The sequence below is a fragment of the Biomphalaria glabrata genome, chromosome 7 (assembly GCF_947242115.1).
Source record: "Biomphalaria glabrata chromosome 7, xgBioGlab47.1, whole genome shotgun sequence".
NCBI lineage: Eukaryota > Metazoa > Mollusca > Gastropoda > Planorbidae > Biomphalaria > Biomphalaria glabrata.
The window spans coordinates 36806264-36829414 of record NC_074717.1 but is presented as its reverse complement, the minus strand read 5'-3'; the positions used below and the strand labels follow the sequence as shown (position 1 = coordinate 36829414).

General features: G+C 39.4%; 1 protein-coding gene across 1 annotated transcript in view; it reads right to left on the bottom strand.

The window, feature by feature from the left end:
• Positions 1–23151, bottom strand: part of LOC106050407 (uncharacterized) — a 67754-nt gene extending 44603 nt beyond the window's left edge. The window contains exons 1-4 of the mRNA XM_056036751.1: positions 22813–23151; positions 6948–7124; positions 2697–2833; positions 784–1660 (exon numbers count right to left, since the gene is read on the bottom strand). Coding sequence (XP_055892726.1) covers positions 784–1660; positions 2697–2833; positions 6948–7079 — 1146 coding nt within the window. The 5' untranslated portion in view covers positions 7080–7124; positions 22813–23151. The remainder of the gene's footprint in view (positions 1–783; positions 1661–2696; positions 2834–6947; positions 7125–22812) is intronic.

The following is a 23151-nucleotide window of genomic DNA, read 5'->3' as shown; positions in this document are numbered from 1 at the left end:
AATCATAAAATAAAATCGATCTAAAATTTTCGAAACATTATCTCAATGGAAACCAACAGGATATAGCTTTATATCATAGATTTGCGTAAATATATTGTTGTATGATTAATTGTTTGTTTGTTTGTAACCACAAAATGATATTGCATTTCTAAACATTGAAAACTAAAGATCTTCACTTTTCTAAGATCGAATTTTCCTAGATTCGGGGCGACTTCCCTTACAGCTTGAAAAAGAGTTACGCACATAGAAATATCTATAAGCCTGTGATCTGATCATTATCGGATAAGAATCCGTTTCTGTGGACAAGACTTAGCGGCAATATTGACATTAGAGAGAAACAACGGAGTTCCGCCTGATTCTAAAAGCTTGAGTAAAAGCTGTGATCAAGGCAGATCTTTGTCATTCTGTGTTTGTGATGTCCTGTAAAATAAACACATGTCCTCGCTGAGTTCCCTCCATTAGATTTATTACAATATTTAGTTTGTCCTACCTCAAGTACCCACAAAAGTCTTGGGGCATAATGGTGCATTCTTTCTATGAGGGAAAATAGGCTAAACTCTATAATGTATTTTAAAAAGTTCCAGTTTCTTCCCTTCTATTACTTTAACATAGGATTTACGCAGGAAAGAAAGTCACTGTTTTCTGTTTTATATGCATGTCTTTCCTAACTGACGATACCAACGTTGATTCCACCAGAATGTAGTAAATAATTAGGGAGAGAAAGAGTTAATATATTTAAGTAGGAATAGCGTTACGACCTTTCTTAAACTTTGACCTACTTACCTCTTCCAACGATATGTCCGTCCGTATGACAGAACCTTCGTCTACTTCCTGTTGTACATAATACTTGCTGTATGGCCCGTCCAGCGTCCGCCGGGGCCGCGAGTTCGTTGCCTTGGAAACCATCCGTATATTCCAACCAACGTAGCGGGAAAATTTTCTCGGCACGTGCGAGATGTCGGTGTAGTAGAGTCTGAGCGTCAAGTACTTTCCCGTTGTGTCTGCCTCCATCATCCACGCCTGCTTGTCGCGGTCGTAGCAGTGGGCTCCCACCTGCTTGGACCCGCCCCTGTTGAAGACGTTCAGGTAGACCTCACTCACGGACACCACCGAGATCATCTCCACTTTGACCCTCAGGGTGGACCTGCCCCTGGAAAGCCGGTGTACCGACGCCCCTATGGTGAACGGCTCTCCTTGGCCGGAGGCGTCCAGCACCTGCTCGAGGTCCCCGGAGTCGAAGGTGCCCTCATCGCCCAGGATGATCCTGTAGCGGACGTAACACAGATGGTCGAAGCTGGTATGCCTCTGCAGCTGAACCTCCACGCTCCCATCTGCTTCGGCGACACTGTTGTCCGGGAATAAAGAGATGCTCCAATCGGACAGGCCAAACATGAAGTACGTGGACTCCATCCGATCCCCGTAGCCGTGCTTGGAGCTACTGCTGTTGGTGCTTCCTTCTTTGGGTAGTCTGAGGAAGCACTCGTAGATGCTCTGAATGTTTCTCATCTCCACCTCCACGAGGAGGTCGCCCGACTCCTGGAGAAAGTTTCGTTTGATGAGATCGTCAATCTCCGTAAATGTCTTCCTCCCAAAGACGCTAGCGTCTGGTGTAAACTCACAACTTTTCTCTATAAAGCTGATGTTTTTCGTAAAGTGGTCCCTGTGTAAAGCGTAAATAAGAAAGGATTTATTAATATGATTCTTTGTTTCATTCATTGAAGACATGATAACATAATGACACGATATAATCATATGGATAAAAATCACACATAAATTCACACCCACATAGATAGATAGATAGATAGATAGATAGATAGATAGATAGATAGATAGATAGATAGAAGGATAGATAGATAGATAGATAGATAGATAGATAGATAGATAGATAGATAGATAGATAGATAGGTAGATAGATAGAAGGATGGATGGATGGATAGATAGATAGATAGATAGATAGATAGATAGATAGATAGATAGATAGATAGATAGATAGATAGATAGATAGATAGATAGAAGGATGGGTGGATGGATGGATAGATAGATAGATAGATAGATAGATAGATAGATAGATAGATAGATAGATAGATAGATAGATAGATAGATAGATAGATAGAAGGATGGATGGATGGATAGATAGATAGATAGATAGATAGATAGATAGATAGATAGATAGATAGATAGATAGATAGATAGATGGAAGGATGGATGGATGGATAGATAGATAGATAGATAGATAGATAGATAGATAGATAGATAGATAGATAGATAGATAGATAGATAGAAGGATAGATAGATAGATAGATAGATAGATAGATAGAAGGATGGATGGATGGATAGATAGATAGATAGATAGATAGATAGATAGATAGATAGATAGATAGATAGATAGATAGATAGATGGAAGGATGGATGGATGGATGGATAGATAGATAGATAGATAGATAGATAGATAGATAGATAGAAGGATAGATAGATAGATAGATAGATAGATAGATAGATAGATAGATAGATAGATAGATAGATTAGATAGATGAACGAATGGTAAGCAGAGATTCTAAAAATATTTTGCTTATTCTGTTTTCGTGAGTTCAGACCTCTAGTCCTTTGCAATGCATTTCAGGAAACTAACAAAGGAAGACAACACAGATTGGAATCTTCATGACAAGCTAACAAAAGCAGACAACGTAACTACAAACCTGTTGACAACTGTGAAAGAAAAATCCATACGACATCTCAAGCCTTGGGAGGCCGTCTGCAATTTCAGAAAAGCGCCAATGTGCCTGTCAGTTCTGACAAAACTGACTTTCCAGCGATGGTATCCGTAGACATAGTCCTGTTTGAAAAGTGCGGGGAAATAGGGAAAAGAAATGGTAGACTTAAAATGACAAATAAATAAACAATGAGAGTACACCTTTCAGACATTGCAATCTATGGGTGTTGTTATTGGTTGTTGACTTGTAGCACTAAACTGCTGGTAGACAACTAAACCGTTGTAGGCGTAATATATCTAAGCTAAAAAAACAAAATCAAATAACTTGAATAACTTACTAAATATAGCTGTATTTATAATATAGACAAAATCAACTTGTGATAAAATTAGCTAAATTTAGTAGACTTTAGTAATAATATCTTTTAACAAAATGTAAATCAATACAATAGCACAACCTTTCTGTCTCACGTTCTGGAGTTTTCTGTTCTAAGTAAGACCAAATTACGACAATGTCACATATGTTGCATCATTCACAACCAAACGCTAACTTCTTCCCACGGTCACCATGGAAACACACACACACTCCATAACAGGGGTCTGTCGACAAGTTTTGACTATATAAAAGTGTCCCCGGGCTGCAAAAACATCTGATAGAACAGTAAGAACGGTTTGAAGCCGGTTGGTTGACCTTTGCTAGACTCTGACCAAGAGTTTGAGAAAACCGGAGGCTCACTACAATGACCGATATAGAGGTCTACAAGGCATGTCTTTTGAGCAGGGCAGTAAGCCATAGACTACCTACGCAAAGCAATAGCGAAAATTAAATTCATTTCACTTGCGCTGCCTCAGAAGGATCCTAAAAGTCACGTGACAAGAAATGAGTGTGTACCACTGAGATACATGCGGGAACAGGTCTTCCCAGCATCTTTACAATCCTCATATAACGCTGCCTGTGTTGGCTTGGTCACGTCCTCAGGATGGAGCACAATCGTATCCCGAAAGTCATCTTTTATGGACAAATCGCGACAGGGTCAAGACAAACTGGTCGTCTAACATTCGATATGTGGATGTAATAAAACGGTACCTCCAAGCAGCCGACATCGATGTTAAATACTGGGAAGACATAGCCTCAGATCGCACTATGTGGAGAGAGATGTTTACAAAGAAAGATATGGACAGTGAAAACACATTGGTCTCAGAGATGGCGGGATCCTCTACCACCAAAGCGAAGGCCTCCTTAGCCTGCAATACATTTGGACGGGAATGTCTCTAAAGAATCGGTGACTTAAATTCTGCTAAGTCGTTGGTTTTCCTGGGTGATTCAGGCAACCCATTCCATGCTGTGATGGCACTAGGGAAGAACGAGCACTTGTACGAACTTGTCCTATATATGGAATAAGAAATGTGCCTCTGTCTTCGTGACTTTCTTACTGTTTTATTAGGCTTTCTTTTGTATTTGTAAATTATGTTTCAGTGTTTTACGTATAATTGCTACTTTACATTGTAGTCTTCTGTCCATCACCAGTTCACCTTCACCCTTAGTTGCTGGGGCATCACAAATGATCTGTCAACCGCCTTTCTCCATTCCTCTCTGTCTTTTGCCTTACTCTTTTAATGACAGGCCTCTCCATTTTTTTTATGTTGTCTTCCCATCACTTTTTCTGTCTGCCCCCCCCCCCCATATTCACCAAGGCACTGTTCCCTGAAGGAAGGTCTTAGCCCTCTTCACCAAGGCACTGTTCCCTGAAGGAAGGTCTTAGCCCTCTTCACCAAGGCACTCTTCCCTGAAGGAAGGTCTTAGCCTTCTTCACCAAGGCACTGTTCCCTGAAGGAAGGTCTTAGCCCTCTTCACCAAAGCACTGTTCCCAGAAGAAAGGTCTTAGCCCTCTTCACCAAGGCACTGTTCCCTGAAGGAAGATCTTAGCCCTCTTCACCAAGGCACTGTTCCCTGAAGGAAGGTCTTACCCGTCTTCACCAAGGCACTGTTCCCTGAAGGAGCCCTCTTCACCAAGGCACTGTTCCCTGAAGGAGCCCTCTTCACCAAGGCACTGTTCCCTGAAGGAAGATCTTAGCCCTCTTCACCAAGGCACTGTTCTCTGAAGGAAGGTCTTAGCCCTCTTCACCAAGGCACTGTTCCCTGAAGGAAGGTCTTAGCCCTCTTCACCAAGGCACTGTTCCCTGAAGGAGCCCTCTTCACCAAGGCACTGTTCCCTGAAGAAAGGTCTTAGCTCTCTTCACCTAGGCACTGTTCCCTGAAGGAAGGTCTTAGCCCTCTTCACCAAGGCACTGTTCCCTGAAGGAGCCCTCTTCACCAAGGCACTGTTCCCTGAAGAAAGGTCTTAGCCCTCTTCACCTAGGCACTGTTCCCTGAAGGAAGGCCTTCGAAAACTCTAAGGCTCTTGTGTTGCAGTTGCGTTATTTGTCTGTGACTTGAAGTTCCTCGTAGGGCCCACTCATCGATGTGCAACTGTTTCTCATCTCTTCGTTTGTGACGTGGTCTTAGTAGGTGATACACGTCACAGCAACCAGCGACACCATGCGACAGGAAGTCAATAGTCGATTAGGTTAACCGTTTACCTAGGATCCTTCTATAGCATCTCAATTCCATCGTTAGGAATCGTCGCTAAATAGAGTCACTTTACTAATGGTGGTATTCTCATTAAATATGAATATTCGTTTGTTATAAATCTCAAGGCTCTTTTTGCTTCTGTTCAAGTTTCTTTATGTACTCTGAGTTCAGGTCATAGAACGCATGCTCTAATATTGGCCTAAGCACGTGATATCCCTGACACATATATTACGGCTCATGTAAAATATATCTCTCTTCAATGGACCTCATTCACCAATCGTAAACAAACAACATTTAGCCATGTGATTCTCTATCTCTTCTATACAAAATTACGTAATACACACAGGCTATCATGTGACAGTTTTTTTTTCGTTGTTTTATCAATATTATCATGTGGCTAAATATTGTTTGTTTACGATTGGTGAATGAGGTCTATTGCTTCAAGAAGATCTGAAAAAAACAACAAAAAAAAAACAACGGAAATGTGTTCATTTTTTGTTTAACACCAGAGAATTCTTAGGATGGTTCAGAACACCACTTATGAACCATTAGTGATCGATGAGATGATCAAACCAGGCACAATTAATTTGCGCTAGCATTTTTTTTCTTTTCGATTCTCAAATGTCAAGGCAACCATGCCTTTTGTATGCACAGCGACACCATGCGACAGGAAGTCAATAGTCAATTAGGTTAACCTTTTACGTTTGACCTTTCACATCGATGAAGACAGTGTTGCTGCCGGTGTTAAAATAATACATGTAAGCCATTGGAACTTTCTAATTTAGAACAAAATGTGTTGAGCATAAAAACAATTTTGTTTTAAGCGCATCGGTTGGCAAATGCCATCCTGGAGTGATAATCGGCTACTTGTTAATTCACGAAGGTCAAGGTTACGTTTGTTTCAAGTCTATATATCTTCGCCAAGAACGACAAGCAGTAGCAGCTACAATAAATCTCATAGCGTGATATAAATGATACAAATGTTATTATTGTCAACACAATACAGGAATGATCAATACACCTTGTGCTAATCAAAGTAAAAGTTTCCCTTTCAGACTTTGCGATCTTGGGGGCAGATGGTGTAATGGTCACCTGTGTCTGTGACCCACGGTTAACTAGGGTGTCCTGTGACCAGCACAACGACGAGCCTTCTTTACTTTTCCTCAACTAATGTCAGGGACCCATTACAGCTGGGTGGACTCAAAGGCGCCCTAAAGATCCCGAAATTAAAAATCACAGTCATTACCAAGATTCGAACTCTCTGGTTTGGAAGCCAATCGCCGCCTTTGCAAGTTTGGCATTTATTTTAAAAAAAAAACCCACTTATTACAGACTTTTGTTTGGACAAGTTAAATAAATAACTACTATGCTAATTTAGCATTTATTTATTTAACCTGTCCAAACAAATGTTTTTTTATATAAATTGCTTTAAATAATTGTAATTGTTAATAAATAATTTTGATTAACTTTTTTTTAAAAATAATATCTATTAATGATATATATATATATATATATATATATATATATATATATATATATGTACATAAAAGATTATGTAGACTATATTATTTTTTTATTATTTATTATTTTTATTTATTTATTTTGCGAAACTTTATTCTAGTGTAATGGTAGAAATATGTCTATAGGGCCAACTGACAGCAGGCTTACCTTAGAATAAATATCAGGTGTAAATTCTCGTAAGATTCGCCCTGGGAGAAGAAATGTAAACACCTGGGCGTTAAAACGATCGTTCAGTTTGACAAACCGGCACAGTTTGGCCATGGTTGGACCCCTGGACATTCTTGCAGAGTTAACGTCACGATGCTGTTAAAGTAGACTGATCTTCTGAGAAAAAAAATTCGTTTAAAATTTTATGACAGAAAAAGTGACTTATACAATTTTATAAACTGTATAATATGGGGAATAATAAGCTGTGCGGTGTGCTTCTAGGAATTAACGAACTTTACAAAATAACGTGTGCACTTTTCATGTTATTTATATTATTGAATGAACTTCACAGAACTAAAAGATATGCAATCTTCACAGAAGATTATTTTTTACTAATCGATAATTTTCCCAGCATACTTGGAGCTACAAACATTGCCTAACAAACAACAAACAAACAAAACATCGGAGTTTACACAACATAATGATCACAAATGGTGCTCTCCGTATCTCATCTCTAGCAAATGGAAGTGGAAGCAGACTATAGCAGACGAGAGCAGACGATAGCATTGCTATGAAAATTGTAGAGCTCTTTATTCATGGTAATAGATAGGCAAGCATACAGATCTTGTGTATGCGTGTGTGTGTGGGACCGGGGGGGGGGGGTAGTAAGCACTTGTGTTTGTGTTAAAGAGAGAGAGAGAGAGAGGGGAGAGCGAGAGAGAGGAAGAGAGCGAGATCGATTCTTCCTCTACAATCGTTTGAATATAAAATCAAGAGGAGCAACCTGCCTAGTGCGATCTATTCAAGCATCAGTCGTCTGGATCCAGTCCCTGTAGGAACAAATCAAGCATACACTAACCTCAAGATGAGATTTTACTTATTATTCTTCTGAGTAACGGTTACAATAGATCAGATTAGATGATGGGCCATACAATGAAAGTTTCTTATTAATATTTAAAAGGATCGTTTCTTTAGATGCTATTTTTACGATCAACATTTATTATACATTTTGAACAATCGACATTTATTATTGAAGAGGGATGCTAGGGAAAGATAAGCAGTACGGTGTAGGGTGAATTATAGGCGGGGACAAAAATATCCTTAAGTGTTTCCATTTCCTCACGTGTAATGTTTACAACTAGCCTCGGGAGTCTCAATTTATGTTGGTTTTATTTTTTAGGTCTGGAATTCTAGTCACACTAGTCAGTGACTAGTCTGTAATGATGACTGGGTAGCTATTTGGTGTTAGAGGCGTCCATATGTAGGCTAGTCCATTTAATGTTAGAGGCGCCTACACGTAAGATTGAGCTAGCTATTTGATGTTATTGGTTAGGCCAAGATAGAATATGCATCCTCTGTTTGGGACACCTCAACTCAAGAAAACATTAAGAAACTGGAACAGACACAAAATAGAGCAGTGAGATTCATAACAAACGAATATTCACATTTTAATAGAGACACATTTTTAGTAAAATTATTAGATTAAGTAACAATTGTACATAAAACACTGAACTATAACCTTCAAATAAAAAAACAAAATATAATAAAATACTCAGAAAGACACAAAGATAAAGGCACATTCCTCGTCCCATATGCTAGGACAAATTTGTACAAATACTCTTTCTTCCCTAGTGCTATTGGAGCATCGAATGGGTTGCCTGAGCTAGCCAGGAAAACCAATGACTTGGTAGAATTTAAGTCATCGGTTAACATGCAGAACTAGATGCATGACGCGTAGGACGTAACCATATTCTTTTTGGAGTAACGTCTGTATTTTATAAGATAAGATAAGACATTGGTACCTAACCTTAACCCTACAATGAGACTATTTTGTGTTTGAGACATCTTCAAGTGAGACGGATAGATTCTAGTTATTTGATGTTAGAGGCTTCTAAAAGTGAGTCTTGGTAAATAGCTAAAAGTGAGACGGTTAATTATTAGATGTTATTTGTATCTAACCCTAACTCTAAAACGAGACTGAACTAGTTATTTGATGTTAGAGGTGCCTACACGTGAGAATGGGCTAGCTATTTGATGTTAGAATCACTTAAAAGTGAGTCGGTAAAGTATTTGATATTATTGGGATCTAAAACTAACTCTACAATGAAACATGGCTGGCCTGCAAGTGAGACTGAGCTATCTATTTGATGTTAGAGGTGCCTGCAAGTGAGACTGGGCTATCTATTTGATGTTAGAGGTGCCTGCAAGTGAGACTGTGCTATCTATTTGATGTTACAGGTGCCTGCAAGTGAGACTGTGCTATCTATTTGATGTTACAGGTGCCTGCAAGTGAGACTGGGCTATCTATTTGATGTTACAGGTGCCTGCAAGTGAGACTGTGCTATCTATTTGATGTTACAGGTGCCTGCGAGTGAGACTGTGCTATCTATTTGATGTTACAGGTGCCTGCAAGTGAGACTGAACTAGCTATTTTATGTTACAGGTGCCTGCAAGTGAGACTGTGCTACCTATTTTATGTTACAGGTGCCTGCAAGTGAGACTGTGCTATCTATTTGATGTTAGAGGTGCCTGCATGTGAGACTGTGCTATCTATTTGATGTTAGAGGTGCCTGCAAGTGAGACTGTGCTATCTATTTGATGTTAGAGGTGCCTGCAAGTGAGACTGTGCTATCTATTTGATGTTACAGGTGCCTGCAAGTGAGACTGGGCTATCTATTTGATGTTAGAGGTGCCTTCAAGTGAGACTGGGCTATCTATTTGATGTTAGAGGTGCCTTCAAGTCAGACTGGGCTATCTATTTGATGTTAGAGGTGCCTTCAAGTCAGACTGGGCTATCTATTTGATGTTACAGGTGCCTTCAAGTCAGACTGAGCTAGTTATTTGATGTTAGAGGTGCCTTCAAGTCAGACTGGGCTATCTATTTGATGTTAGAGGTGCCTTCAAGTCAGACTGGGCTATCTATTTGATGTTAGAGGTGCCTTCAAGTGAGACTGCTATCTATTTGATGTTAGAGGTGCCTGCAAGTGAAACTGAGCTAGTTATTTGATGTTAGAGGTGCCTGCAAGTGAAACTGAGCTAGTTATTTGATGTTAGAGGTGCCTGCAAGTGAAACTGAGCTAGTTATTTGATGTCAGAGGTGCCTGCAAGTGAAACTGAGCTAGTTATTTGATGTCAGAGGTGCCTGCAAGTGATACTGAGCTAGTTATTAGATGTCAGAGGTGCCTGCAAGTGAAACTGAGCTAGTTATTTGATGTTAGAGGTGCCTGCAAGTGAAACTGAGCTAGTTATTTGATGTTAGAGGTGCCTGCAAGTGAAACTGAGCTAGTTATTTGATGTTAGAGGCGCCTGCAAGTGAAACTGAGCTAGTTATTTGATGTCAGAGGTGCCTGCAAGTGAGACTGCTATCTATTTGATGTTAGAGGTGCCTGCAAGTGAAACTGAGCTAGTTATTTGATGTTAGAGGTGCCTGCAAGTGAAACTGAGCTAGTTATTTGATGTTAGAGGTGCCTGCAAGTGAGACTGCTATCTATTTGATGTTAGAGGTGCCTGCAAGTGAAACTGAGCTAGTTATTTGATGTTAGAGGTGCCTGCAAGTGAAACTGAGCTAGTTATTTGATGTCAGAGGTGCCTGCAAGTGAGACTGCTATCTATTTGATGTTAGAGGTGCCTGCAAGTGAAAGTGAGCTAGTTATTTGATGTCAGAGGTGCCTGCAAGTGAGACTGCTATCTATTTGATGTTAGAGGTGCCTGCAAGTGAAACTGAGCTAGTTATTTGATGTCAGAGGTGCCTGCAAGTGAGACTGCTATCTATTTGATGTTAGAGGTGCCTGCAAGTGAAACTGAGCTAGTTATTTGATGTTAGAGGTGCCTGCAAGTGAAACTGAGCTAGTTATTTGATGTCAGAGGTGCCTGCAAGTGAAACTGAGCTAGTTATTTGATGTTAGAGGTGCCTGCAAGTGAAAGTGAGCTAGTTATTTGATGTCAGAGGTGCCTGCAAGTGAGACTGCTATCTATTTGATGTTAGAGGTGCCTGCAAGTGAAACTGAGCTAGTTATTTGATGTTAGAGGTGCCTGCAAGTGAAACTGAGCTAGTTATTTGATGTCAGAGGTGCCTGCAAGTGAAACTGAGCTAGTTATTTGATGTTAGAGGTGCCTGCAAGTGAAACTGAGCTAGTTATTTGATGTCAGAGGTGCCTGCAAGTGAGACTGCTATCTATTTGATGTTAGAGGTGCCTGCAAGTGAAACTGAGCTAGTTATTTGATGTTAGAGGTGCCTGCAAGTGAAACTGAGCTAGTTATTTGATGTCAGAGGTGCCTGCAAGTGAAACTGAGCTAGTTATTTGATGTCAGAGGTTCCTGCAAGTGAGACTGCTATCTATTTGATGTTAGAGGTGCCTGCAAGTGAAACTGAGCTAGTTATTTGATGTTAGAGGTGCCTGCAAGTGAAACTGAGCTAGTTATTTGATGTCAGAGGTGCCTGCAAGTGAAACTGAGCTAGTTATTTGATGTCAGAGGTGCCTGCAAGTGAAACTGAGCTAGTTATTTGATGTCAGAGGTGCCTGCAAGTGAGACTGCTATCTATTTGATGTTAGAGGTGCCTTCAAGTGAGACTGCTATCTATTTGATGTTAGAGGTGCCTGCAAGTGAAACTGAGCTAGTTATTTGATGTTAGAGGTGCCTGCAAGTGAAACTGAGCTAGTTATTTGATGTCAGAGGTGCCTGCAAGAGAAACTGAGCTAGTTATTTGATGTCAGAGGTGCCTGCAAGTGAAACTGAGCTAGTTATTTGATGTCAGAGGTGCCTGCAAGTGAGACTGCTATCTATTTGATGTTAGAGGTGCCTGCAAGTGAGACTGGACTATCTATTTGTTGTAAGAGGTGCCTGCAAGTGAGACTGGACTATCTATTTGTTGTAAGAGGTGCCTGCAAGTGAGACTGCTATCTATTTGATGTTAGAGGTGCCTTCAAGTCAGACTGGGCCAGCTATTTGTTGTAAGAGGTGCCTTCAAGTCAGACTGGGCCAGCTATTTACCATTATGTCTATGTGTTGAACAGATAGATAATCTTAAGAGTAATTTTTTTAAAAAAAGATAACCACAAAGCAAGTTGTCCAATTAAAAAAAAAGGAACAAATCTCCTCTGCCCTATATGATCAAATCTTCTACAAATTATTATTTAGTATTTGAAGAAGTACATAGACATGGTCAGCCAAAGTCCAAGAGAGTGAGAACGAAGGACAAATTTTTTAAAAAAATTACTAGTTTGCATTCTTTATTCGGGGACATTACACGCCTTTTTTTCATCGCACCACTGGTAGAGTGAAGGGAAACTATTGGTGAAATACTGAACACGGTAGTCTAGTCAAAGAGATATTTGGCGATTGAAGTATCAATGAAGGATTTCACAAAATAATACATTCCAGTAAAAGTGTTTTTCAATCCAGCCTGTTAAAACTATATAACCAGTGCAAGAAACAAAGAGACTGCTTCAATAGCCCGTGTTCAAGATGTTAATGTGTTTCTCAGAATGATTTTATTGTTAACCATTTTAATTATGTTTTTACAAGTCTAACTATTTCAATGGTTCTCTTCATGGGTGGTAGGTGGGTGGAACGGTATTTCAAAATCGGCTTTAACGATTTTCATAGAAATTTGATAGTTAATGTATATTTTTGGGAAAAAAAAACTACCTACCACAATGAAAACTCTGGTTTGACCGTTACAAGTATAATCTTAAAATTAGATTTCGCGTCTTTTCTTTCAGCACGGCTTCGGTGGGAATTCTCGCATTCGACTCAAATGTTTCTTAGTATTCAATAAAGAGTTGAAGAAATAAATAAGACGTACATGAACATTTTGCGCTCTGTCGTAAGTAGAAATTACAGTCCAGATGCTATTCTAAAATCATTGATTGTGCAAATTTCACTTTCAATAATTAAGCATTACCGGTACCCAAAAAAACAACATTAAAAATACTTTCTTTTTAAAAAAGCACAATACGTCTCTTGTACAAGTTATAGAGCGATTATTTTGCTCGTAATAACTAATGAATGTTAGATTGAAAATAAACATTGAAAATTGTGTTTACCTTGGCCCCTGTTCCCTCCCCACCCTTCCCCGAGAAAGAATCCTGGCTTAGCGAAATTACAGATCTACTACACTTTATAATATTCCAATAATAGGCCTTTAGATCTAGACTTAGAAGACGATTTGCAAAATTTTCCTGAACATTACTTTATTAAACCTTTGAATCAATAATAATGCCTTACATTCGTAATTTCCCGAACGCGATAGTTCTTTCAAAACCGATCTAGATCTCGCCAAATCTCTTTTTTTTTTACCCCAGAACGTGAAAGTGAAAGGCTGTGTTATTGTAGTGAGTTAGATTTTGTTAAGAAATATTATTAATAAAGTCTACTACATTAATTTGATTTCATATTAAGTTGATTTTGTCTATATTATAAGTAATAAAATAATAAAAGTAGATAATAGTAATAGTAAAATCACAAAATTTAGAAAGCCTTCAGGATAGAAGACTCAAAAGTAATCTTCAAATACAAAAACAAAATCTAATAAAATACTCAGAAGACACAAAGATAAAGGCACATTCCTCGTTCCATATGCTAGGACAAATTTGTACAAATGCTCCTTCTTCCCTAGTGCTATAAAAGCATGAAATGGGTTGCCTGAGCTAACACAGCTCTGCTCGAGTGGGGATTCGAACTCGAGCCCTCCTGTTAGGTAGCCAAGCTTCACGGCCACACATCCCACATACATATGTATGTATACATCTATTGTTAGGGTTAGGGTGTGATGTGATGAAATATTTGTCTATCTACTCAACCGAAATAACACGACAATAAAATTCTATATGCCCCCCCCCCAGACGACGAATGTTGTGCACCACTGATCTGGTCCAACGATCTAAGAGTCCAATATTGTTAGCAGAGAAACACAGAAATATTTATGTATCGGCCAAACATTTATTGAACATTTGTTTTATGTCTTTCAGGCGTTTTATTTGATAGCCCGAATATCTCGAAGAACAGCACGGGATGACAGCAGAGGATTACATCAGGGGATGACAGCAGGTAATGACTGCAAATGATGACATCAGGGGATGAAATAAGAGGATAACATCAGGGGATGTCATAGGAGGATGACAGCAGATGATGACATCAGAAGATGACATTAGAGGATGACAGCAGAGGATGACGTAGAAGGTTATATCAGTGGATGACATCAGAGTGTACCATCAGAGAATGACAGCAGAAGATGGTATCAGAGGGTGACATCAGGGGATGACATCAAAGGATGACAGCAGGAGATGACAGCAGAGGATGACAGTGGGCACAGGTCGGGACCACCAAGATGACAGTCCTAACAAGACTTTTTTTTTGGCATATAAAGCTTTCGTTGTTTGGTTTTTTTATAAACATGTTTTTATTACTTAAAAACTATGAGAACCTGAGGAATGAGTTGGTGTGTTTTAGAAGGGAGTAATAAATATGATGAACGGCAAAGTATGTGGCGGGTGAACTGACCGTGAAATAACCTGAAAGTGGTTCCCATTATGTGGTAGAGACTTATTTGCTTTAGTCATTTTGTGGAGGCTACTATTATTGCTTACCTTGTGCACGTGTGAAAAGTTTTGCTCTCAAAAGTAAAAGTGGCAATAAAGACACACGCAAACACACACGCACATAGATACTTCCCTTCAACCTAAACACAATGTGCCGATCAAATCAATGAAATTCAAATCGATATCGACCGACCGACAATCTCACACATACACCCCTCTCTCTTCTTCTCTGTCACACACACACATACAAAAACACACACGCTGTGCCAACTTCCCACTAATGAGAAATCAATTTAAACAGCATTTCTTCCAAACAAAACGATACAAAAAACGCCAAAGACACTAAGCTAGTAGGCCTATGTAACGAGCACCAAAGACTGTAGTGGTCGAAATGACGTCGAACTGGACCAAAGCAAGAACGATCGTGCTTTACGTCATAGGGGCCTATGGGCTATACCCAGGATGAGAGGACCGCATGTCAACTGCGAGTTGTAAGGATTATGGCGTAAAAGAGATGTCCTTCCCGTAAATACTTATAACGATCAACTCAGGTGTCAGTGTGCCATTTGGCATAGAAAACAACAGTTGGCAGCAAAAAGATACATTTGGCAGCAAATATCTAAAAGAGGCAGTTGGCAGCAAATATCTTCTAAAAAAAGACATTTGGAGCTCTTATGGTCACTTATTATCCCTTTGAGACCCAAAGAAAAGTCATTTGCTAAATACAGCTGCAGATGATGAAAAGAGAATTTGAATAGACCCCCCTGGAGACAGCGGTTTTGTCTGCATCAGAATTTGCAAAATATGCAGGTCGCAACTGGGTGTGCGTAGTCACTTGAAAAGCTGCACTTATCCAGGATAATATAGATCGATAGTATAGGCCTATAAAAAAATAAAAATTATGTATATGTTAGGTATGTGTAAAATGGCTCAAAAATTTTTAACTCGCATCATAAGTGCCGGAGACGCTTGATACCAAGTCATCAAGTTATCAGATAAATAAAACTACTTTTTAGAGGGAGAGCTACTTGTGTTTATGAATAATTAGTGCATGATTTGTTTTAAAAAATATACTTAACGTAAAACAAAACAAAGAAATAGGTCTATATGCTAGTCAAGATGAAAATGATACAACACTGAACGTTGAAATATAAAGTAAATCTACAAACCTCGACACATGAATGAGAAAAACACTTTGTTAATATTTATTTATTTATGGATATGAATAAAGAACGCATCTACCATTCTTTGAGGATTTTCTAATGTCAACAGAGAATGTGTCACCATGCTTTGTCAAAGCTAGTTTGTCTTCTTAAAAGTTACAGACGTTCTTTTTGATTTCTTAAAAGTTACAGACGTTCTTTTTGATTTCTTAAAAGTTACAGACGTTCATTTTGACTTCTTAAAAGTTACAGACGTTTTTTTTTTTACTTCTTAAAAGTTACAGACGTGCATTTTGACTTCTTAAAAGTTACAGACGTGCATATTGACTTCTTAAAAGTTACAGACGTGCATTTTGACTTCTTAAAAGTTACAGACGTGCATTTTGACTTCTTAAAAGTTACAGACGTGCATTTTGACTTCTTAAAAGTTACAGACGTGCATTTTGACTTCTTAAAAGTTACAGACGTTCTTTGTGACGTCTTGAAAGTTACAAACGTCCTAATTAACTACTTAAAAGTTACAGACATTCTTTAAAGTTTCAGGCATTTAATTTTGACTTTCTTTTTAAAAAATTACAGATATTAAGTTTGTATTCTTAAATGTTACAAATGTCCAGTTTGACTTCTTCAATGTTACAAATGTCGTGAACGACGGCAGAAGATGACCATCATGTGTAAATAATCCAAAGACTAAGCCACCCTTGAACAAGCACGAGTTGAAATGGCAGTCTCAATCAGGCCATATCTACAAAACAATGGCCCAACCATAGGCCCGTCCCTGAGTCAATAGTGCCTTGTCTTTTACTAGGACAGGTCGTAATATCATTTGCTCTAAACAAACTGTAACTAGGAGAATCCGATGACTTAATATAAGCGCTTGTCTGCTCGGCCAGAAACTGGGCCATACTAAAGGCTAGTCTGACAAGGGACTGGCCAGGGGATAAAATTACATCCAAATGTAAAACGCTACTTACCCCTATTCCCCCCCCCCCTTTCCCCATTCCGTCTTCTCTCCTGATCCCGGGATAGTATTGCTATCAAGGGACTCAACTCTGCTGCTAGAGTTATAGTCTATTGGACACTACTCCCCGTGGGGAATTCAGTTTTTTTTTAAAGTTTGGGGGATGGAGTATCTGGTGTATTTACTGTCCTAGTGACCATTCTGTGGGCGGCAATTATTGACTTAGCTTCAGGCGCACTTTAATTGCCGAGGAAAGAATGGAGAACAGGGGGGGGGGGAGGGACAAGGTAAAAGATAATTACGTAAATTAGTTTTTTTTCCTCTCGTTCATCCAGAAGATAATTAATTAATGAACTATATTTTGTTACGTAGCTACAAGGTTTGATCTGGCGCTAAGTTTGTAATACGGTTCTACCTTGCAACTGATCTGGGAACCTTCGAAGGCGCCATTATCCCAAATGACCGTAGGAAAGGATTTTATCCAAAGGCCAGGCATGAACCAGGAGCTCTTCACCCCAAGTCCTGTCTGAAGGTTCCACAAAGACAGTTATCATTATTGGGTCGGGGTCGTACCATATATATACTCCGCCGCGCCACGTTCCTAGTCCCGCTCGCAACAAGCGGCCGAAGGCAGCGCTAACTATATGGAATTTCTTCATTCTGTAACCGCCACAATACCGCCACCCCCAGCAACGGGTCTCTGATGACGCCCCCCCCCACACACCCCCCAAAGGAACGGCCTGGCGGACATGTTGGACTAGGAGGTTGCTGGGTCTCATATTCTTTGTTACCCACACTTCAGCTATTGGTCAGCTATATTCATTAATTCTTTGTTACCCACACTTCAGTGTCCTATTGGTCAGCTATATTCATTAATTCTTTGTTACCCACACTTCAGTGTCCTATTGGTCAGCTGTATTCATTAATTCTTTGTTACCCACACTTCAGTGTCCTATTGGTCAGCTATATTCATTAATTCTTTGTTACCCACACTTCAGTGTCCTATTGGTCAGCTATATTCATTAATTCTTTGTTACACACACTTGAGTGTCTTATTGGTCAGCTTTATTCAATGTTCTATTATCAGCTATATTCATTAATTCTTTGTTATTCACACTTCAGTGTCCTATTGGTCAGCTATATTCATTAATTCTTTTGTTATGCACACTTGGTCAGCTTTATTCAATGTTCTATTATCAGCTATATTCATTAATTCTTTGTTACCCACACTTCAGTGTCCTATTGGTCAGCTACATTCATTCATTCTTGTGTTATAGTGGCACTATAGACTACTTAGCGGTATACCACTTCATAATAACATCGGGAAATTAGAACCGGTTAGTAAGTGTTCAGGGTTCTGTAATAGATTCTCCCGACCCGAGTATGTTCAAAGTAACGCGACTTCAGACTTAAGCCACTTGTACATCCGTTCAAAATAGAGTTTAAGTCATTGATTAACATGCATGACAAGATTTTATTACTAACGTTTGTATTTTATAAGATAAGAAAAAATTAAAAGTTATTGAATAAATTAATTAGATTAATTGCTTTTGTAAGGTTGTCATTGCCAGAAATGGTGATAATTATAGACACTACAGTGACTACACTATTAATAAAGTGCTTCCAATGGCATGCGTCTCACATAGACTCTACTAACCAGTGTAAATCCTGGTTTTCACGAGAAGCTCAGAAACTGGTCCTAGTGGTCAATGACAGGAGGATAAGCCAAGGCGAGTAACTGGCACCTGAACCAGAAAGCTGTGGGCAAGAGAGGCTCGTTAGTGTTGGTTGGCTACCCGCCCAGGAGAGGGAAAATTATTAAATCAAATCTCCGCTGCCTTGCGGCTAAGCCAAAAACATGGCAAAGGCTCCCTGAGTCAATCCAGGGTGGAAATCAGGAGCAGGTGACCATTAGGCAACTTAAAGGACACAACCACATTCTGTCAGAACCTGAGCACCATTTATTCAAAACTGTATCAGCTATTTGCAGTTCGTTTGGCCTCAACAACACCGTGACGTGAAGGGAAGCTGAGGGCGACAACATTTTCTAATCGCTAATGCCTGGCTTTCATTTGATCACTTCGCCTTGAGATGAACCATAGTCGTTTTAAGGACTGGAGGCGGACAACAACGCCAAACGTAAATTCGGTAAATGAATGTTTGAAATATTGAATTATTTTGAGTACACTTATTCTTATCTGATCTTATCTTATATAATACAGACCATGGGCGTAGCCAGGGGGGGGGGGGTTCTTGGGGTTCAAACCCCCCCCCCGAAATGAAATCCCCCCCTTGGGGGGGGGGGGAAGTCGGAATTGAGTGACTGATTTTTTGCTTTGATTTTGTTTATTTTAGGTGAGATTTTAATACTAAACCATCACTTGCCCTAGCACAACCAAAGGGGTTTTGAGTTTAAAACCCCCTACCAGGGGGGTTCGAGTTTAAAAACCCCTACCAGGGGGGTTCGAGTTTAAAACGCCTACCAGAGCGGTTCGAGTTTAAAAACTCCTACTAGGGGTTTTGAGTTTTAAACCCCCTACCTGGTGTTTTTACAGTTAACTCCCCCTCTTCTATAAAACAAAACAAAAAAAAATGCAAAAGAAAATTCCCTAATTCCAAGAGCACAGTTAAGGAAGATTTTGATTTTAAAACCCGTCTAAAATTTACGATAAACCCCCTCTTTAATATAAAAAAAAGCTAATTACGCACTCAAAATGTTATGAGCGTAGCTAAAAGGGTTTTGACTCAGTTTTGAATTTAAACCCCACTTCACTGGGGTTTGAAGGTAAAAAATACCTCTTTTTAATAATAAAAAAAAAGCAAATTATACACTAAAAATGTTATGAGTGTAGTCTATGGGGTTTTGAGTTTAAACTCCCCTCCAGTGGAGTTTGAAGCTAAAAAGTACCTCTTCAATATAAATAAAAGAAAATTACTCACTCTAAAATCTATGAGTGTAGTCAAAGGGGTTTTGAGTTTAAACCCCCCGCCATCTTCAGTGTAAGAAAAAAAGCAAATGCAATGAGCGTTGCCGAAAGGGGTTTTGAGTTTAAACCCCCATTCAGAGGGGTTTGGTGCTAAAAATACATCTTCAATATAAAAAAAAGCAAATTACACACTAAATTATTTGAGCGTAGCCAAGCCAATCGGGGTTTTGAGTTTCTTCTACAGATGGCTTTTTTTTTTTTAAGTTTAAAACCCCTCCAGATGGTTTTGAGTCTAAGATCCCCCTACAGAGCATTTTGAGGTGGAAAACCCCCAACAGAAGATTTTGACGATAAAACTTCTCTTTTCGATATAAAATCTAAAGCAAACTACAGTCACTTAATTCCAAGAGCGTATTCAAGAGAGGTTGCACATTTTTACCAGTGGCAGGGCTCCATTAATAAACTGCAGTGAATAGTCATCTACCGAAATCGAAAAACACTAAATATAACTCAACAAAGATGGCTAAGACAGATTTCAGGAGTCAGTTATAGAGATCGGATCTAAATCAAAGAAATCTTATGCCGAACTGGGAGTCGACCCCTTAGTAAGATTGTGAGAGAACGACGCATGAGGTTAGCGGGACATGTTCTCCGACAAAATGAATTACGCATAAGAAGAGTTGCAATGATATCCTAGTACAACTTGACGCCACTCATTCATGGAGGTCCTCATGGTAGATGGGAAGAGGCTTCAGACATTACCAGTGACAGATTTTTATGGAACCTGCTTGACGTCAAATGCTCCGAACGGCGTGGGAGGGTCTAAGTCAGTAAGAATAGCACATTAGGTTTTTGAAATAAAACTTTTTAATAGCATTAAAATGGACTGTAGATACCTCAGAATATGCATTTTGTTGGCTTTCAATACCAGAAATAGTGCTTGGCGGCGGGGCTTCGCCCCGCGCTGGGGAGCTCCTGGCGCTCCCTTAGACCCCCTTGCTGGTAATGGGGGGAGTCCACAATTTTATGGAAACAGCTTGATGGCAAATGCGCCGAACGACGAGGGAGGGTCTAAGTCAGTAAGAGTAGCACATTAGGTTTTTTAAATAGAACTTTTTAATAGCAGAAAAATCCACTGTAGATACCTCAGAATATGCATTTTGTTGGTTTTCAATATCAGAAATAGTGCTTGGAGGCGGGGCTTCGCCCCGCGCTGGGGGAGCTCCTAGCGCTCCCCCAGTCCCCTTTGCTAGTAATGTCGAGGAATCTACAATTTTTTCACTAACTCATGGAAGAACCTATTCTAGGGCACAATAAACGTCTTCCGAAAGAATGAAGGGTCAGAATGTAATAAAGATTATGTACACACACACACACACACATAAATACATATAATTTTTTTCCCGGGGGGGGGGGTCGGGGGGGGGTCGAAAAAAATTCACCCCCCCAAACCCCCCCCCCCCGAAAAAAAATCCTGGCTACGCCCATGATACAGACGTTACTTCAAAAAAGATATGATTACGTCCTACACGTCATGCATTCAGTCATGCATATTAACCAATGACTTAAATTCTGCCAAGTCACTGGTTTTCCTGGCTAGCTCAGGCAACCCATTCCATGCTCCAATAGCACTAGGGAAGAAGGAGTATTTGTACAAATTTGTCCTAGCATATGGGACGAGGAATGTGCCTTTATTTTTGTGTCTTTCTGAGTATTTTATTAGATTCTGTTTTTGTATTTGAATATTATTCATTTTAAAGGTGAAAAGATTTTGGTGCAGAGGAAAAGGAAAGATATCGGTCGTGGCCGGTGGGTAAAAGCTAATTAACCTTATGTTAAAGAGGCGAAACAAAACAGGGATAATTTCATTATTGTCTGACTCAAAGGAAAATGAACAGAAGTAGCCATGAAAACAGAGTGAACGAACGCAATTAGGAACTCTCCAATCAACAGGCATAGCAAAACAAAGCTGTGTATGGACGGAGTTTTTGGTGCACTCGTGTAGCGTTGGGGTGTATGTGTGTAGCATGTAGTATTGTGTGTGTAGCACAAAACTTTATGTGTGTGTGTCTGTAGCATGTCATTTATTGTATTTAAAGCACACACAAGGGAGAATAAAATACAGGAGATAGACCTGGACATCAACAATGGATCAACTCTGTGCAAGTATCAATGGTGATTTTGCGATATACGCCTCTCTCTCTCTCTCTCTCTCTTTCTTGCAATCTCTCTTCATCTCTCTATCTCCACCTCCCTCTCCAACTCTCTCCCATTTTTCTTTAACTGTCTCTCTCCTTCTTTATTCCCCTTCTCTTTATCTCTTCTCTTCCTTCTCTTTTTTTATCTCTCTCTCCTCCGAATACTTCACTCTCTCTTTCTCTTCCACACTCTTTTTCTCTAATCCTCATTCTTCATCTCTTATTCCTCTTGTTATACCTCTCTCCCTCTTTCTCTCTTTTATCTCGCTCCTACTCTCCCCCTTTTTCTCTTTCTTTCGTCATCTTTCTCTTCCGAGCTCTGTCCCATTCTCTTCAACTCTTTGCCAATCTCTTTCTGCAGCTTTCTCCCCACCTTCTCTCTTCCTCTCCTTCTTTGTCTATCATTCTTTCTCAATCTTGACGTGCATTTTAACATTTCTCTCTCTCTTTTCGCTCTCTCTATCTCACTCTCTATCTCTTTGCTCTCTCCTTATCTCTCTCACTGCTCTCTCCCTTCTTTTTTCTGCTCCATATAACTCCATCAAGTGACCTGGCCCGCCGGTTAACAGAATAAAATTTTTACACAATGTCGATACGTAAAAAAAACTGTTCTACATCGAATTGAGTAGATCACCACATCGTATACAATCTTATATTTGTGGATAGCAATTTGAACAATAGTCTGCATTAGAAATAAAACAAGCAAAATATAAATGATACTTTTTTTTAAATGTATGGGAAAGGACCGCACAATTACTGTCACATCTCTCAATATTGCAAGATTTATTTCCTTTTTCATATAAACCAAAATTAATTAATTAGCACATAATAACTAACTACTTTGTTCATTTTTGTTATTGATGCGTGTATTGTTTTCGGCAATGAATAAATAGTACAAAGTTCATCCGAGATTAGGAAGTTGAACAAATAGAAAGCACAAGATTTGTACCAGACAGACAGACAGAGTAATATGATATAAGCTTTGTAAAAAAAAAAATAATTAATAAAAAATTAAACAACAAAAAATAAATGACAAATACTTTCAAATGTTGTAGAAATCTTAAAGACAACTTACATTTACAAGAAATTCGTTTCTTCAATATCCAACATCACAGGAAGGTGCATTGCCCGAGAGAGAAAACAAACAAAACAAAATGAAGCTGTTAAGTTGTTTGAGCCAAGAAAAGCAAGTTCCGGCGGGCAAATGACTTCGAGGCTGACATTTAGCAGTGTAGATAATTCTATTGCATCAATTAGTGCCTGTCTCTACACTGCAGTCACTGGTGTGGTACACACCATCGACTCGTTTGAGTAGGCATTAAGTTGTCGTCACTCATCCATCCAGTCCCCGCGTATAATGTGCTTTATTGACGAGCCACAAGGTCAGGGGTCACGAGGATGAGGCGCGCGACAA